This window comes from Peromyscus maniculatus, chromosome 20, assembly GCF_049852395.1.
Source record: "Peromyscus maniculatus bairdii isolate BWxNUB_F1_BW_parent chromosome 20, HU_Pman_BW_mat_3.1, whole genome shotgun sequence".
In the NCBI taxonomy this organism is placed as follows: domain Eukaryota; kingdom Metazoa; phylum Chordata; class Mammalia; order Rodentia; family Cricetidae; genus Peromyscus; species Peromyscus maniculatus.
The window spans coordinates 41189447-41209168 of NC_134871.1; the positions used below are offsets into that span (position 1 = coordinate 41189447).

At 43.8% G+C, this 19722-nt stretch overlaps 1 protein-coding gene across 1 annotated transcript in view; it reads right to left on the reverse strand.

Annotated features, from left to right (window-relative positions):
* Positions 1 to 19722, reverse strand: part of Col22a1 (collagen type XXII alpha 1 chain) — a 258754-nt gene that overhangs the window by 79815 nt on the left and 159217 nt on the right. The window contains exon 40 of the mRNA XM_076556018.1: positions 11864 to 11941. Within this exon, the coding sequence (XP_076412133.1) occupies positions 11864 to 11941 (78 nt within the window). The remainder of the gene's footprint in view (positions 1 to 11863; positions 11942 to 19722) is intronic.

Below are 19722 nucleotides of genomic sequence, written 5' to 3' on the forward strand. Positions count from 1 at the left end.
TGGTTCTTCCTGCTTAGGCTAGATTTTTATCAATGAGCAGCTCTCAGTTTCCCACGACCAGATCAACCTACACCCTGAGCCTCTGCTACCAGATTGATGTTTCCATATGGAAGGCTTTTGTGTCCGGACTCACCCTGTCACATTTGGGAAGGCCTTGCACAGTGGAGTTAGTTAGGCCTCTGTCCTCAGCTCAAGAGGTCCTGCATCTTGCTGTATGTAGCAACTCCCAGGAGAACATGGTAAGTATTCCCAAGAGGGAGAAGGGCTTACCCACAAAGGCATATGTCCCTGCATTGTGATGAAGTAGCCAGATCCCCTATTGTTTATGACCCTGGGTGGCCAGACAGCAGATGAGCATCCTTTCAAGTGCATAGTGGAGCATAAGGGAAGCAGATATCTAGAGACACAGGCGAAGCAGAGCCCTAAGGGCAGTAGATCTGTTGGGGCTGTAATGTTAGGAGCTTTGTAGGGGCAGGAAATGAGGACAAGGGCTCTTTAGATTAAGATGTTTGAAACACACACACACACACACACACACACACACACACACACACACAAAACAACAACAATTTGGGCATTTAGTGGATCATAACAAAAACTCACAAACATTTATGTCATTTTTTTCTTTTTTCTGGAGAAAGTATCACAAGCTTTGTATGACAAGGTCTCTACCATAACACCACACTCTGCTATTAAGTAGAGTATCAGCAAATGATCCCTATAGACACAAGCATTTCCACTCTATGTGCACTGTAAACTGGGATATGATCATCAGTGAGCAAGCAATTTTCTATGCAGAGGTATTCCAGCTAATAAAAGCTGATGGGATGTGAACAACATCATTTAGCCATTGATAAGTTCTTATTATCCATCTCTCAAACTTTTACAGCACTCAATAATGACTGAATCCTTATCCACACACAAGAAAGACTAGCTAAATGCATACAGAGCTGTGTGAAGAAGGGGACCTTCCATTTTTGTTCTCCATGACAGGAGAAGCACCAGATGCTACACACATTCTCTCTCTCCTCTCTCTCTCCTCTCTCTCTCTCTCTCTCTCTCTCTCTCTCTCTCTCTCTCTCTCTCTCTGTCTCTCTCTCTGTCTCTCTCTGTCTCTCTCTCTGTCTCTCTCTCTGTCTCTCTCTCTGTCTCTCTCTCTCTCTCTCTCTCACACACACACACACACACACACACACACACACACACACACACACACACACACACACACACAGGGGTGGGGGAGGCACAAGCTCCACTTTAGCTCCAGCAGGATGCCTGCACACTGGCTACCCTCATCATCCCTTTGGCATAGACAAAGAACCTGAAGTTGAAATGCAGTTAGTAACTTGGCTGAAGTCCAACAAACAGGCTCAGAAGTCACCCCTGCTGCACTGGCTCAGAGGCCACTGATTCCTCTATCATAACGCATCGTGAATCTGAATTTCGTTCACCCCAGGTAGTTTCCAATGGGGCTGTAATATATTACTGAAAGAACTGCAATGAGGGCAGCTTGTCCCTGGCATGAGGAATGTCACCATTTCATTTTTAGTGTCACTCTTTGTTTTCAAATTAATTTCCAACTTTAAAACATTTAACTTGCTCATGAAGCCAGGTTCCAAATTACTTTCTTATGCTACTTTGATGGATGGACTTTGCAGTCAAAGACGTTCATTTCAAATCTTAGCTTTATCAAATATTAGCTGTCTGACTTAAAAAAAAAATCTTTTACCTGAGTTTTTTTTATTGTAATACAAAGCTAGATGGTCACTTTTCCTCATGTTATTAAAAATAAAAGAAAATGGGAGTTGAAAAGCCACCTGATGTCTGTACCATAAAAAGCATGCCCATGGCTATTCTGTATACTTTTCGAGGTTTTTTTTTTTTTTTTTTTTGTGCAGTGGATGAAAGTTAATATGGAAACCCACAACTAAGAAAAGTGCAAAGAATAAAGTGGAATGCTCAGCCACTAATGGGACACCTATGCCATGTCCCTCTACCCAAGACTCATGGGCCATCACAGAAGAAGGGACAAAAAGACAGTAAGAGCCAGAGGTCAGGGAAGACCAGAGCAAAACAGTGTCTTCTGGATAGGACAAGACTACTGTGCTCATGAACTCACAGCAGCTGTGGCTGCCCATAAGATCAACCCAGTGAACACAGCAACATGGAGGGAGTAGAAGGCCACAAGCTCCCCGCCCCCCAGCTATGGACAGTTGGTGGCTTCTGAGAGAAGGAAAGTCAGTATTCTTCAAGGGTGTGGCTCATGGGAGATCAACCACATTCCAATGGAGAGTCCCATACCTGAGTATATGGGTTGCACAACTGGAATCAGTAGACTATGAAAAATTATGTTTAAAAAGAGGACATGGATTTGAGATTGGCTTAGAGATGTATATGGCAGGAGTAAGGGGGAGGAGTAGGGAATGAATATGATCAAAATACCTTGTATAGATGTATTAAATTTTTAAAAAATCAATTAAAATGTTTTAGGTGTTATGGTGGTATTTTATTTGTACTGAAATGTGATTTTAATTGTATGCTAATAAATAAAGTTGCCTGGGGTCAGAGCTATTAGAGCCATAGCAAGAGCATGGCGGTGGTGGTGTACACTTATAATCCCAGCACTTGGTAGGCAGAGCTAGGTAAGTCTCTGTGTGTTCAGGGATACAGCCAGCATTGGAGACACACGCCTTTAAGACCTGGAGGGCTGTACTTACAGGCAGTGATGAGGCAGTCACGTGTTTGGGTTTACAACCAATGAGAAGGCAGAACAGAAAGACTATATAAAGACAAACACACAGGAAGTAGCTCTCTTTTCGGAGAGGTCTCTTGGCTTAAGAGGCTAGCTGCAGGGTAAGGCTCTTAGCTCTGATCTCTTGGCTTTCTTCTTTGCATTGGTTCTGTGTTTCTTATTTAATAAGATGGTTGGTTACATCTACAAGGTGTCATGGAAGAGGGCTGCCTAGTCATTTCCTTCCTAGTTCTGATGTCTAAGCATCTCTTTGTATGCTATGGTTTGAGTGTGAAATGGTCCCAGGAGGGCACATCTCTCAACAGTTGGTCTTGAGATGATGATGCTGTCTGAGGAAGATGTGAAACATGAGGGAGCTGAAGCCTACCTGGAGGAAGGGGGTAGTTGCTGTAAGAGTATGCTCTTTTGGGAATATGCTAGAACAGTTCAGATATATTAAAACAACGAATGCATTTAAATCCTTGAGTTCAAGCATTCTTTAAAAATATTCAAACAAGTCTAATGAGTATTCTTTATAGAAACATCTAGTGAAAGTATTCAATGAGGAAGACCCAGCACTCCAATTCACACTAGGTATAGAAGCTGTATAGACCAGTTGTAGAGGAGGGAGCTTTCCTCTACACAGAAACAGCCCAGCTAATAAAAACAGACCCAGATGAATCAACTGATGGAACTGCCATAGCACCAATTTTTCAGTCCTTGATGTGTTAATTGATGGGGCTTTGGACATCAAAGGGTGTGAACATCACAGAAAGAAACCCACCAGACATCCTCAGTGTCTCCTGATGTGCAACAGGCCATCTGTGAAGTCTTGCCAAAAACATCAAACCTGAGTCTGATCAAGCCTCTGGACCTGGATACCGACTAATGAGAACCACAGGGGTGGCGGCTCCTGCTAAACCATCATATTAGCCAATCCTATTAGCAAACTGAAAACAACCCCATGGACCAAAATAAGAATAAGCCCTATTTCCTCTATAAACACCTAGCAAAATGAAAAGGGAGGGTCTACAAATTAGCCAGAGATCTCCTTTTGAAGATTGAGCAATTGCTGTTTGTTCACTTGGCTCTTGATTCAGAGACAGAAAGCAGCTGACCAGGATACTGGTCAGGCAATCGGGTGAGCGGCGGAGGCAGCATATTTGGCACTGTGCTTTCCATGTGTGATGATGAAGTTGCGCTAACATTTTAAAAGTTCTTATTTGTCATCCATACAGTCTAAAAATAAGCAGGGGATAAAAGTATGTATTACACCTGGGCATGATTCAAAATAGGAGGATCAAGAGGATGATAAAAGGAAAATGGGGATCACTAACTGAGAGCTACTGGTAGATGGCTGTTTTAAGATTTATATTGCTGTGATAAAAAAAAAAAAAAAACATACTCAAATGCAGGACGGGGAGGGGTGTTTCAGCTCACAATTCCAATCAAGGCAACAGTCCATCAATGAGGGAAATCATGAAAGGAACTCAAGACAGAAACATAGAGGCAGGAGCTGATGCAGAGGCCATGAAAGAGTGCTGCTTACTGGCTTGCCCCTCACAATTTGCTCAGCCTGCTTTCTTATAGTATCCAGGACCACCAGCCGTGGGGTGGCACCATCTTGATTGATCAATCATCAATCAAGAAAATGTACCACAGGCTTGTCCATGGGCTGATCTAGTGGGGGGGGCATTTTCTCAAACGAGGTTCCTTCTTCCAAAATAACGTTAATTTATGTCAAGTTGACATAAAAACTAGCTAGCACAGTAGCCACATGGCTGCATGGAGAGGTGTTGGGGGGATCATTATACTGTTCTGCCTACTGTTGGTATAGCTAGCATTCCGTATCATTATAACAGAGAGAAAAAGAAACAGACAGACAGACAGGAGGGGATTAGTTCTCTTCTGTGCAAAGCCAGGCACTCTTTTCTTGCACGGCATCTCCTCTGCAAGGACAGACACCATGTATCTCTTCTCTGCAAAGCTCCTTGCTCCTGTATTCCTCTGAGTAGAGTCCCCAGCTTTTCTGGGGTAGATCTCATTGGGTCTTAGTATCTCTTAACCCTGATGTACTGAGTCCTGATGAGGTGTCACAGGATGGCTTGCTTCATTCCTTTGCTGTTCCTGGTTCTGCGAGTCAATGTCCTCTGCCCTCAGCAAGTAAGACACACCATAGGCATACAGGAACAAAAGTTCTGGAGAATAAAAACTCACTTCTTTACTTCCCCATGTCTATGGCAAGAGGAAGAGAGCTGATCAAATTTGTGAAGATGGAACAGAGTGCAGTGCAACAGCAGAGATAAAGGGAAGGTGTGCGCCACATGCTAGACCCTTGGGACTCGATCTTGTCAGTTTCCATTAGCCACACCTGTCAACAAGCACGAGTGTAGCAATGTGTGTATGCATTACCAAGTGTATTAGTATTTGTGCATGTGTGCCTGTGTGATATATATCTGTATGCCTGTGGTGTGTGTGCAGCTTAAAGACAGAGGTATGTTCCAGCAATGCACTGTTAGGCAATTTCGTCATTGTGTATACATCATAAAGTGTCCTTATAGGAACTAAGATGGCTATGGCATCACTAAACAAAATAGTCTTAGGGGACTTGATTACACACATCGCCCTTCATTGGTTGGAGTATCCTTATGTAGAGAGGGCACCAGTCAAAGAAGGTTTGTCAGACTTTCTGCACAGAAGAGAACTAGAGGCAGTTTCAAAGGAAACTGAAGTCTGGAGAGGACTGGATGTCTCCAAACAGGCGAGAAGTGATTCAGGTCTAGGGTTCAGAAAGACAGCTGTAGGCTGGCATTCTGGGAAGAGTACAGGGAACAGAAGAGAGATGCAGAGGCCTGGAGTAAGAGAGACCAGTGGCCACTCAGGAGCAGGGGGCGATAAAATGAAGACAGAGCCAGCTGGATGTTGAAGCAAGGAGTTCCAGGCGGGTCCGTGGCAAGGGTGGGGGCTATTGAAGAAGCAGTGACAACAGGAGGCCAAGGCCTTTCTCATCAGGACCAAGAGCACTGTCTTGTGATGACATTAGTGTGTACAACCAGAACTAGCCTGGAGAGCTAAGGTCCCAGCACGTCATGAAGCAAGCAGGTACCCCAGACCAGCAAAACAGCAGAGGCTGAGGACAGTGCCTCCATCCAGAGGAAAGAGCAACTTGTTTCAAGTGGATCCCATGCCTCTCATGAGTAGTGGCAGGGCCAGGTGTCTAGCACATCATTTTTTCTCATCCTTAGAGTGAGACTGTAACCATGGTCACCTCACAGACTAAAAGTACAACAGAGAAGACATGCCCAGAGCCTGGTCTACTTAACTGTGCCCTAGGAAGCATTGGTGACAACAGATGTCTGTTCCATTTATAAGGGAGAATGCCTGAATTTATGGCAGAAACATCTTTTTTTAAATCATCCCTTCCCCACAGAAGAAGGTTCTTGACTTTTCCCTAAGGCTTCCTTTTGAAATCTGGCTACACAGAAAGCAGTGCTGAAGCCCAGGAGTCTGGAGGAAGGCAGATGATCACACCTTCTGTAACCTCCTTTGCTGTCCACAGGACCTACAGAGCTGTGTGAGGGCTTCAAAGAATCCAGCCCTGTCCCTTTCCTACATGCCACCATGGCGGGGGTGGAGGGACAAGGCTGTTGTGAAGTTGGCCCTGGTTCACTACTGACCAGCACCCGCTTATCCCCTACAGTGATCAGAGAAGCCTGGATAGTCAACTGTAATCTTATCTAAAAGAAAATAGCTAACCCAACTCTCTCTACAACTAAACAATACAGACCAAATCAGATAGATAAGATACATAAACAGAGAGAGCATTTGGTTGGCCACATAAGTCCAGTCCAGGAACAATAATGGACATAAAAAGGCATAAGGAGACCTGAAGACTGGACATGTGAAATGGACACAGCCCCCCTGTCGTCCTGCTAGAAGAGCCACTTTGGCATCTGCTTTCAGGGTGCTGAGTGTTCAAGGCCAGTTTCCCATGTCCTTGATGTGCCTTCAGGGGAGTGGATTCCCATCTTCATGTCTGCTTCCTCACAGGCAAGCAGAGATGGTTTGGTAGGCTGTTGGAAGGATTAAATGAGAACAAAGGAGGAAGACCTGACCTGAGGCCTCTGTTCAAACTGCCAGCCAGAGGCAGTGGATGTTGGATAACACTATTCTAATTCTCACACTTCATTGGCTGCCAGCTCTATGATTTTTACATTATCCCATAGAAACTAGAGGAATGCACAAAGCACACTTGTGTGGTGCATTTAGAATGCTTCCTTGCCTGAAATCAGTTGGCTCTGTGCTTCCTGCCACTCTCTTAAGCTATCAAGCCATTGGATGGCTGTAAGGATGCCTCAGTCCATGTGCACATTAAGCATCTTGACTGGTCCAGGCATCCTATAGCTAACTTTTGGACATTTCAGGTTTTGAAGGCTCAGAAGTACAGAAGAGGAATTCAATGACACCACAGAAGCAAAAGTAGGGTGCTAGACATCATCCCCAATAGCATCAGGCCACATTCTCCCAGTTCCCCTGGTGGTGTTGCTGGAATTGCTGGCACTTGGTCCACAGGGAAACTGATGATTGGAATAGGAAAGAGTCTCGGATTATGTGGCTGTCAGTGAGAGCCTTGTCCTTACAAAGCTCCTGGTATCAACCCCATGAGCACTTTGATCTCACCAAAGCCTGAAAGAGCTCATGATTTTAGCTCTTAAATCTTACCAAAGGAAGATCAGAGACAACTTGAAGATGAAAGGAGGGTTTTGTTTGTGAATTCTGGAAGCAGGAAGTTAGAAGCTCAAGCAGCTGCACAGCCTTACTGTTGATGGGTCAACCTAGCAGGATCAACATACCGGCCCCTGGCTCCCTTCCAGTGGGTAGCAAAGCCTATGAATGAGAAAGGCTTGAGCAACAAGCTCCAGAGGAGGCAGGAGGCAGAGGACAACTCACAACAGAATCTGCCCCATGCTCCGGGGTTCTTTATCCAGTGACCATGTCAGCCCAAGGTCTGGCTGACAGTTCCTAGGAGCAGCTCACGAGCTACGGTATTGATACATCAAGATTCTAGCTCCCTTATTCTTTGTGCAGGCATCTCTGAGAGTGTGCCATGTAGTGACTCAGGGGTCAAAAGAGCAAGACTCAACGGCCCACAGTGCCCATCTGTTCAATAACAAACTCTACCTGGGCTCTCTTCCTATCTCTACTTACTTCGTTACCCTCTAAAAGTGAATTTCTGAAATCATCTCTCGAATAAACTCATACTTGGGATACCTACCTTAACCCTTAACTCTGAAGGATAACCCATCTCCTCCATGAGTGGGGCGGGGGATATGATCCTTTGCACCCCAATATAAGACAGAGAGAGACATTGGGCTGCTGAGCAAAGATCCATATTCCCCAATAACTTGACACACCCCTTCCTCACCTCTACTACATGCCTGCTATCAGCAAATCCTTGAACCTTCCATGCAGCTCCCCTGGCCATCACCAGCCTAGGCTGCTGGCCAATGAGATTTATGGCAATGCAATAAGGTTTCATCCACCAGGAAGCTTTTAATAAGCCCAAGTGGTAGGAACACACTAAAGAGTTGATTTACAACCTCTTGGCTGCAGCCAGCAAATTATTTTTCCTGTGGAATCAGCTAGGCAGGAAGATATTTCATGGTGATTTCAGCTAGTTAGATTTGGGGTGAATTGTGCTACCTCTGTTGCCTGGCTGTCTAAATGAGCTTGATGCAATGTATCCTTGGAGAATAGACAGGACACGTGGGGACAATCATATCCTAGGCAATCAACATGGACTGTCTAAAGATGAGCTTGATGGGGTGGATCCTTGAGGAGTAGACAGGAAACAGGGGACAACCACATCCCAGGCACACAACATTAGGTATTTTCTGTTTTAAGGCTCAAGTCCATCAGGAGTCAAACTCCTAACTTTAGGGCAAGGGGCCCTTCTGAGAGGAAGCCTCCAGGAATAAGAAGTCTGGGCTACTGTTTCTTTATCTGTTGCTCTAGTATCTAGACACTAAAATTGCAAAGAAATCCAAGACCAAGAAATATAATCAATGTAATGGAGAGCATTGATTGTCAGAAATTCTAGCTAACATTTTCTGTGAAATAGAACAAACCAAACAGGGATTCCACAGGGGAATTCATTTGCTCATGCCACAGTGTTTATGGAACTCTAGGAAGAACGAGAGCCCCCCTGTAATTCTGCCACCTTGAAGGAGTCCCCATTGCTGTAGGAGGGAGAAGTAGGTGGTCTTTTCCAGTGGGGAAGCACCCAGGCCTATTGGAAAGAACCATGTGTGAGGAGAGAGGCCTAAACTGACTCAGATGTATGAAGACCACAGACAAAAGCAAAGGGGACTTTTATTTTATGCAATATTATAGATAATAAATTAGATCTCTCTTCTTTTTCTTCGGGAGTTATATATGAAGAATTATGTTACTTGGTCTATGACTCACAACAATGACCAACACAGCAAGACAAGGATGAAACAGTGTCACTTACATCTTAGGGATAAACAAATGTTGTCTAATTGGACTTAAGGGCTGCTCAATAGGAGAGAATTTATGCCTGGTACTATAAATGTAGCCAACTACCCACAATGGTAAGGCCATGTGCCCTGGAAAACCTACTACTGCCACTATCCTAAGCCAGTACCATTTTAAGTACATTTAAATATTTATTCTTATACCCACAGATAAATGTAGCTTGTAACCCTCATCAAAAAAAAAAAACCCTTTTGCAGCAGACAAAGAACATTCTAGAAATGCACAACTAGTCAAATTGTAGAGAACAACTGGCCATGGGCTGCCCAACCTCAAGTGATATATCAACAACACAACTCTTTTTTGTTTTTTCGACACAGGGTTTCTCTGTGTAGTTTTGGTGCCTGTCCTGGATCTCACTCTGTAGTCCAGGCTGGCCTCAAACTTACAGCTCTGCCTCCTCCTGAGTTCTGGGATTAAAGGTATGTGCCGCCACCACCACCCATCTTAACAACACAACTCTTTATACCAAAGGCTCAGAGAACATTATGGAAGATGGGGAAAGAAAGATTGTAAGAGTCTAAGGACCAACATGTCTGCTGGAAGAGTGTGTTTTCTGTATATGACGGAGAATTTGCACCTAGGAAATCTCAACATTATAGATAGGGGAAATCTTACAAACCTCACCCCTAAATGAAGAGATAAAGGCAATTAATAGTTCTCTAATACCAAGTAGTCAGCCCTAAGTCAGCCTTAAGCATATAAATACATGAGCAACACAACATGGATTCAATAGGCTGGATTTACAAGCATATAGACACACACACACACACACACACACACACACACACACACACACCAACAGTAAAGATAAGAGGTAGTGATTATGATAGGGAGTTTGAGATGGACACAGGAGGAGTTGGGGGGGGGATAATGTGAATACAGAACTCTACATGAAATTCTCCATAAAACGAAGAAAAAAATGGTATTACTTGAGATCTTTTTGGTTGTGGTCTGCATTTCTCAAATGTGGAAAAAGCAGAGACTGGGCGATGTGCTCTTTTGGTTTCTATCCAGGTTATGTTTAGCAGGGGTGAAGTTAAGACTATGCCCATGGCTTAAAATAATAGTTATATGTGGGTAGCTGAGCTATTCCAAGGCTTAGCTGAGTATTTGAGTTTCAAGTAATAGTAAGACATGGTTGGCTGTCAAGAAAAAAAAATGCAGTTGAGGCTGAATCAATATTCTGCCTTTAGCAAAGATGAGAGCAGATGGAAAAATAGACAGCCTCAGATTGGAAGCTGTCCTTAAGTTCTGAAAGCTATCATTCAGTGGCAGAGAGAAGAAAAGACACACTTCTGTGATGGTGAAAAGACACAGAACGTGATTCTATTCTCAAGAAAAGAAATTTAGTTCTTCACTGAAAACAACTCTAAATTTCAACACCATGTGTCCTACGCTTTGGACAAAGTGTGTCTTCCACAGGGGATGTCTGGCTGAGGACCTGGATGAGCCTGGATAACTCGGAGATAACACAGCTACAAGCTCTATGGGTTTAAGAAGCCTGTACCTACTACATGATGTAAACGACTCCTTAAAACCAACAATACAAGGACCATTTGTGGATGGTGTTTTGGAGCCATGAGATACGTTCTCACCTTTACCAATTAGAGGAATCAGAACAATTAGCTTATTTTGTTTTTGTTTTTTTGTTGTTGTTGTTGTTTTGTTTTGTTTAGTTTGGGGCCTAAGATATACAAAACCACAATGTTTTCCCAGATCACACTCCTTCCCCAGCTTAGTTTTATTAGCTATGATTTTATTACTCATAGTTTGGTCCATAGGTCTTTTATTTTTCTTTAAAATCATTGGGTGGCATCACAGCAGCAGTAACTACCACACAATGCTGGGCGCATCAACACAGCATCATGAAAAAGGGGAGGACTAACAAGACCCCACCCAACCCTGAGAAGCTGTAGACACTCGCAGCTGCGGATAGAAGTCAGACTCCTCAGTGGTAGTCACTTGTAGAGTGTCCTTGCTCAAGTAAATAAGCCCACAGATGTATTTACATAGGCAACCCTAATTAAATTCAGTTGGCAATACGCAAGAGACATGGAAATAGGAAGATAACTTGGTGGGAAGAAGGCCTTCAGTAGGAGGACAAGAAAAAAAGGTAGTAGCGGGGAATAAGATATATATATATATACATATATATATGTATATATATATATACATACATATATATACACACACATATGTGTGCGTAAATGTATATATATACATATATATATACATTTATATCAAACTTCATATGTGTGTAATGGAATTATAAAAGAACCAATACAAAGTTGGTGAGATTTGTTGTTGTCCTTGTTTTGAATCAGACCCCGTGCATTGGTCCAAAGGTTGTATTCTTCTTATTTCCATTAGAAGTACAACAAGTTTTGCACCAACTGCAGCCATGTATACAAACCCTGCATTTAATGGACCCAAGGATTCACAGCCCACTGCCGTACCAGCTGAAACAGGACTGTCTATTCAGGAACCTACGCTGTAGACTCCCAAGGGAGCCAGCAGGGATCTGCAGTGTGAATGTGACCTGAAAACAAGGATGTTAGCTGAATAAGGACTCACGGGTGGACCAGCAACCCCGATGCCTGGGTCGCCACGGCTGCCAGGAGAGCCAGGGATCCCAGGTGTTCCTCGGTCACCCTAAGGAGATAGAAAACCACAATAAATAGGTCAGCACTGGCAAGATCAGGAACAATGTACAGGAATAATTATGCTTCTCACAGAATCCTGACTGTTGATCCATCAGCTCCTCTCCTATCTATCCTTCATTCATCCTCCGTTCCATGATGTACTAAAGGAGCCCATGCTTCTTCTTGGTACAGTACCGCATGAACCAGAGCCCTATGGTTGTGATAGCATACCTCTCAAAGTTACCCCAATTTGAACATGATGTTCACTGTGACTAGAACACTAAGTCTACTCCCCATGTTTGGAGCACCTAGCTACGGTGTTTCCCCCATGCCCATCATACCTCCACCCCAACCACATATGCACCCATATTTCAACTCAGACCCCACATCATCAGTAAATAAATACATTGATGTTTCAACATTTTCCCAATACCTACACTTCATGAGTAGCTCTTCATGGTGTGACAGAAGAGCCTCAAAGATAACTCAAGTAAGACCATAACTTCAAGCAGTGCACTTAAAAGTATAGATTTGTGGCCAGGTGGTGGTAGCGCACGCCTTTAATCCCAGCACTTGGGAGGCAGAGGCAGGTGGATCTCGGTGAGTTTGAGGCCAGCCTGTGCTACAGAGTGAGTTCCAGGGAAGGCGCAAAGCTACACAGAGAAACTCTGACTCAAAGAACCAAAAAAAAAAAGAGTATAGATTTGGCACAATGAACTGCTAACTTAAGACCATGACAAGAGGGCTGGAGAGATGGCTCAGCCGTTAAAGGCTAGGCTCACAACCAAAAAAAAAAAAAAAAATAGACCAGGACAAGTGCCCCGAGCACGTTTCTTCACCATCCAGGTGGTACACAGGAGCAGCTGAGCCAGCGTGGTAGTATGCTGATTCAATGGGTTCAGCACAAAGGGAATATGTTGTGATCCCGCCACTCAGTCCACACAAGCCACCTGCTGCATTTGCTGCTGCTCTCACCGTGTGACATTCTGGACTTGACGGGGAAAAATAAGAGAGGAGAGGGATAAAAAGACTTGGCCATTTCCCATAGAAGGAAGCTGAGGTTCCAGGTTCTGGTGTTTTAAATCCCTCAATGGCAGACAAAGAAGTGTCTCCGGCTAAGGCTGACTCTGAGGGGCGCAGCAAGCCTGATTTGTACTGACACGGGCATTTCCAGCCTTGGATCACCACATTTTGTACAAACACTCAGGTTTTGGGTACCTAGTGGCTAAAGAGTTTTTTTTTTTGTGCCTCCCCAACCCTACAGGCAACATTAGGAGATGCAACTTGCCTAGGACTCTTTCTTACAACCCAGATTCAAAATACGCATTACCAGAGGCTCTGCTGACTCCCCATGGGAGGCCTTACCTTCCTGTAGGAGGGAATGGGGGGTAGCATGGGAGGGGAGGCTAGAGGGGCGGGAGGAGGGAAGATGGGGATCTGTGATTGGTATGTAAAATGAATTTAAAAAATCTTAATAAAAATACATATTACCACATTACATAAAAGATTGTCCACCTATCCCTCCAGTCTGAAAATGCAATGTCAGGTGTCCTTGCTCAGACCACTTACGATCCCTGGGATGAGTCAAGCAGCCCAGAAGCTAGTCACAAAGAGCCAAAGAGATTTCTTTCAGAAAGCTGACTCTAGGAAACACTGATTTATTAACATCTATGCTTTAAAGCATTTAAAATAGATTGTTAATAATCAGGCTATAGTTTGGCCCATAATGGCTACTGGAAACCCTTACATTTTAGGTTTAAGAAAGTAATTCTGGTCCTTGTGCAGGTAACCATCACTGCCAAGAGTTCATGTGTACAACAGTCATGTCATATCCAAACAATATTTCACAGAACTCTTTCTCATGTGCCAAGCCCTGCAGGCTCTCCTCCTGCTCCTCTGTGTTTTCTGAGCCTCATGGGTGAGAGGATGGTAGAGATGCATCTTCTAGAGCTGATACTCACGTTCATCTATCCCCAGCATGTTCAGTCTCTGCACTAACAACTGCCCACGGCATAGAAAAAGCTTCTCTGACCACAGCTAACAGGTCGCCCATTCCTTGTGGATTGCCCCACTTGCATACAGGAAGCCATAGTTACACTCAGTGTTTTTTGTTTTGTTTTGTTTTGTTTTGTTTTCAAAAAAGGAAGACATGAAGTTGGGCGTGAGATGTACTAGAGAGCCCAGGGAAATCTGGAGAGGGGTAAATGGAAGGATGGCTATGATAGAGATAAATTGGGTACATGTATGAAATCTTCAAAGAATAAGTAAAAGACATTATTCAAAAATAAAGAAGAAAAGTCATGCTTCTAAGATAATGTGTTTTTTCCTGCTCCTGTGATGACTACAGTTAGATTTTCATTCAGCTAACACTCATTGTGTGTCCCATGTAAGCCAAGATCTAGGCTCCAATCCCCACCTGCAATTCAGTCACGATGCCTGCGTACTGTAAGTACTCAGTGCTAAGTCCCGAAGTGGAGTATCAATCACGAAGCTGAAAGGAAGGAAGCTTACAAAGTCCTTCCACAAAAATGTAAAAACCCAAACCCAAATCCCTCACTAAGCCCCCTGAATAACCTGCTATTTCTCTTCCTTGTCCTTCCAAGCCCAACGTGGCTATACCACCCATCGTTAACAATCCCTGAGAAACAGATCAGCCATTGCCCCACCCTCAACTCTTCTACTAGATCTTTCCTAATTTCTCTTCAAAAATTCCTACTTAGTACATTCCATTTCTCTGGGGTGCTATAATATGGCCTGGCCTGGGAATCGTAACATGCTTTGGATCTAGAAACTCTAAGAAGTATAAGGAAGGGGGGTCAAGAAGATAAATACAGAAACAAGTGTGAACCTGACCCATGACTCATCTGCCAGCAGCTCTTTACAAGAGTGAAGAGGGCCAGGTAGGAATATCTCGGGCATAGCTGAATGACTCTTGGTCTGGCCCCAGCATAAAGTCATGCTCCTACCTTGGGAAGGCCTCATGGTCAATAAAATATTAAATATTGAAATCTGACAGACAGACAGACAGACAGGGAGCGCGGGCTGAGACAGCTCTGTGGAAGGAATGACTGGACCCAGGCAGTGGCTGGGTCAGTGTTGGGGAGCCTGGGGCATGGAAGTTTAAGCATGCTCTCAGAGGCAATGGTATGTGCACCAGGCAGGGGTGTATCTGTTACTTTGCTGTTGATTGTGACAGAAGAGTAAGACCTTCGTCAATAAAATATTAAGATTTTACCAAGTTCCTCTGCATCTTGTGTATAATCACTTAGAAGGCAAGTGACTATGAAGTTGAGAGATATACCAAGTACTGCAGTTATACCGTTACCATTTTATTGAGGGTTAGCAGAAAGAAAAATTAGATGGATACATAAAAGTCAAATAAGTCCATCCATTTTGTACCTTGGTTTTGCTTTGACTTGACTGACACAGACTTCCCTGCTGTTGCTAGCCTCCTGCTCCCTTCCCAAGGCCACATTCCATGTACATTAGTAACCCCAACACTCGAATGGCAAGTTACACTAGGAATCTATATTCTTCTGTGTTGTTGTTTATACCCCCTTTGTTGTGGTTTAGATGAGAAATGTCCTCCACTGGCTCATGGATTTGAACATTTGGTCCAAAGTTGGTGGCACTGTTTGGGAAGGTTACAGAAACTTTAGGAAGTACTTCACTAAGGTAGGGGTGGGGCTGAGGTTTTATAGATGGTCCCCACTTCCCGTTTTCACTCCCTCCCACTCCTCTCCCCCACCTCTGCTTCAGGCTTCTTTCATATAGATAAAATCTAATCTCTCTGCTTCCAGCTGGGTTTATCTCCCAACCTCTGCTTCCTTGAGCCTATTGTGAGGCTTCCTGTGTCTGGACAAAGCGTGATCACTCTGCTTCCTGTCAGGCTGACCTCATATTCTGGATGTCATGCCTTCTTGATAATGGACTCAACCCACTCTGGAACTGCAAGTCAAAATAAATTCTGTCTTCTGTGGCTTGCTTTTTGTCATACTCTTCTGTCACAATCAACAGCAAAGTAACAGATACACCCCTGCCTGGTGCACATACCATTGCCTCTGAGAGCATGCTTAAACTTCCAGTCCCCAACACTGACCCAGCCACTGCCTGGGTCCAGTCATTCCTTCCACAGAGCTGTCTCAGCCCGCGCTCCCTGTCTGTCTGTCTGTCAGATATCAATAATTTACACATACCTTCATTAATCTTCACATTAACCTCCTACTTTCCATGTGTCCACCTCACCTCTGACTTTTTGGTAAACTGCATGAAAATAGACTTCCTATTCATTTGCTTATTCAACAAAATTTACCACCACGTATCTCAAATGAGTCAGACCCAATGTAGAGTAGATATCTACATATCTCTGCACCAAGTGTCCGGTTTAAGGCCTGATCCTGGCTTTAATGCCCTCTGCCTGGATGCCAGAACAAGCAATGCACAGCTGCATTGTGTCAGCCACTGAATTCTGCCTCCTCCAAAATAAGCTCCTCTCCTACACCCCAGAAAAAGCATGCTAGCAAGACCTCTCTGACCCAACTTAGCAGCAGTGAGTCTATGATTGATTTTTCTGCACAGTGGCCAGGTCTTGTCCCATCTGTGTCTATAGCCTATTGTGATGCTAAAAATTCCCTCAAGAAACCATTCCCTAGCTTTAATGAACAGACACTTTTAGAAAATGTCCCCCAAAGGACAGAAAAATAAACCAAGCCCTCTGTCATCAAGCACAAGAGGACCAGTGGGTGGGAAGGGACAGGGCCCAAGAATGAGCATCTGGGAGCCACACTCCAGGAGGAATGTGTGAAGAAGTTTGAGGTTCTGCAAAGAGATGGAAGTTACAGAACAGTGGCTATGTGCCATAAGATCATTTCTCTCTTAAGGAGACCATTAGTGTCAAATACTCGTTACTCCTTCAAACAGAAAAGTAAGTGTCTCGGAAAGCTAAACTCATTTGCTTTCCAATCATCTATCCTGTAGATAGTTGAGCTAGAATTCAAAATAAGTTCTCTATGAAGCCCAAACATGTTCACTTTGCAGGAAACAAATGTCACTCACCAAGTTGCGTGGAACTTAGCACCAACTAGGAGGCATTGAGATGTGCCGAAGGAAACTTCTAGATTGCTTCCTCCGATAATCCAATGAGGCATGTCCTCTCAATACCTGGGACAAGGCTGAACACAGCTCTCCATATTTCTCCTTTCCTTTTCTCTTGCATCACTTCCTCTACGCCCCACCCCCTGAGCAATCCATTCTCCAAATAAAGACGTCCTTGAATCTTGACTTACTTTCTAAATTCCTCAACAGTGGGAACCTCTAAACCCCAAACACAGTAACTTACACATCTGTACATCATCCACAGTGTGATGAGTGAATATTTAAGGGGAAAGGTTGGTCCAGAGACAGCATGACTTACCCTGAGCCCCCATGATAATGAAACTGCTCAGCTACACTGGGTCAGAAGTCCGAGCCCACCTTCTACATTTATTGATGTTTTCACTGGTTCCCACATGACTTTTTCCAACAGTGTGTGTATAGATTAGATATAGGCTACCTAGGTGAACAACTTCCTGTTGCAACAGGAAAGCTGAAACCACAGGATAACAATGTTTTAAGCCCCACACTAGGGAGTTATTTCTTATAGATATGGGAACATGCCCGCCCCCCCACACACACACTTTTCTTGGAAGAAAGAAAAAAATATATTTTATGGCTCTATTGTTAAGATCCTAAGATACAACTGTGGGATAAAAGGAATTTAAAGTGTCTCCTACTGTTAGAAAAAGGTTATATTTGATTATGGTGGAAAATGAGACAAGTCAAGCCATTTACTTCTCTGCCACTTGACACCCCGTTTTGGCTTCTAAAAGGTTATCAGTGTCCTCTGGGTCCTGAAGGTCCTTCTCAAGAGAGAAGGGTCAGAATGCTTGGGCACTGAAGGAGAATCTGGACAGGACTCACCAATGACAGACAGATTCCCTTATACAATCCTGATACTACCCCTGCCCCAGAAAATATGCAGTTGACATTTACTCCTACCATATAGATAATTCTCCCACTTGGGGAAATGTTTGATCATAGGTAATGCAATCAAATTAACATACTGCAAACAAATTAGTATACTACAATCTTGCTTAATGAAGGTTTAGGATAGTTACAGAGATAGCCTGCTTGAATAGGGAGAAAATTATGAAGCTGAGACCTACGCTTTGCTCCTGTCAACATCTATGGAATCTCAAACTTCCTTATGCTAGATATTAGTTTGGTAAGTTTTTAAATTCAATTCACTCTGTTGTAATCAGATGTTTCTCTTCGATATACCTGTTCCCAAATACCTGGCAGCCGCTTCCCAAATAATCTACTGGGAGCCTTAATATTACTTATAAATGCTTAGCCACTAGCTCAGGCTTGTTACTAACTAGCTCTTACACTTAAATTAACCCATAATTCTTATCTATGTTTAGCTATGTGGCTTGGTACCTTTTCTCAGTACAACATTCTCATCTTGCTTCTCTGTGCTTACTGGTGACTCTCTGAATCTGTCCTTTTCTTTTCCATCATCCTTAGTTTGATAGCCCTGCCTATACTTCCTGCCTGGCTACTGCCCAATCAGTGTTTTAAACCCATTAGAGTGACAAATTTTTACAGTGTACAACAAGATTATTTCACAGCACTCTGTAGCTGTATAACTGAGATCCCAAAAGTACACCTGTAAAATCAAAGGAACAAACAGGGCAATGGTCACCTGTCATGTAGGTGGACTCAAGGGCTGGGCACCAAACTTCTGGTCACAGCAGCATATATGGAAGCTTAAAACGACATCAGGGATGGGAAGCAGTGCACTTCACACAGTGCTGGCTGGCTCAGGGTGACTTGGAGGACAATAAAAACCATAGTGTGGAAGATAAATAGGAATAGGTTCTCCATGTTTTTTAGGATGTTTTTGTTCATTGAGAGACACCTTTATTCTGTAGCTCAGGCTGGCCTAGACCCAACCTAGTGACCCAGTCTAGCCTCAGACCCTAGATTCTCCTAATCCTATCTCTACCTCTTAAATTCTGGGATTACAGGCATGTACCACCACTCCTGGCAAGAAGGATTTTTTTAAAGAAATGGTTTTTATAAATAGGCACAAGTGTTAAGAAGTGATTTTATAATAACATCTTTATGTAATTTAAATATGCATGTCCCATTAAAGCCAAATATCCAAGCATCCCATTCTGACATCAATGAGTGATTCCGGCCCACATCTTCTCAAGTCCATGTATCCGAGTTGATATCATGATTCTCCCTGTGTGTGGGTATGGCTATAGTTAAATTTGCTTCATGCCCTGCCTCAGTGTCCCTCCACGCTCAACCTTGCCAAGGCCTACAGCAGCATTTCTTCCCACACCAGCTGCCACATGCAATTTCAAATGAGGACAAGTACACCTCACTCTCCAAGTAGCCACTCACAACCAAACCAGGTTAAGAGCCTCCCTGAACGTGCTCGGAGCTCACACCCCCCCACTCCAACACCTGCCTACCTTTGCAGTTTATACCTCCGTATGTCCCCTGAGCCATGAGCCAACAGAGGCCCAGGAATGTACCAGGATCACTATTATGTCCGACAGTCCATTCTATAGATGTGCCATGATGGAACTAATAAGGCTAGTCATCCAGGCAAGCTTGAATAAATGAATGAGGGATTCAGTGTTGAGAGACCTTGGGGCAATCCTCTGCTTGTTCAGGGGGATACTGCCTTTCAGGCCCATGGGTGCTGATGAATTGAGGTAGACTCAGGCTGGTGGTATT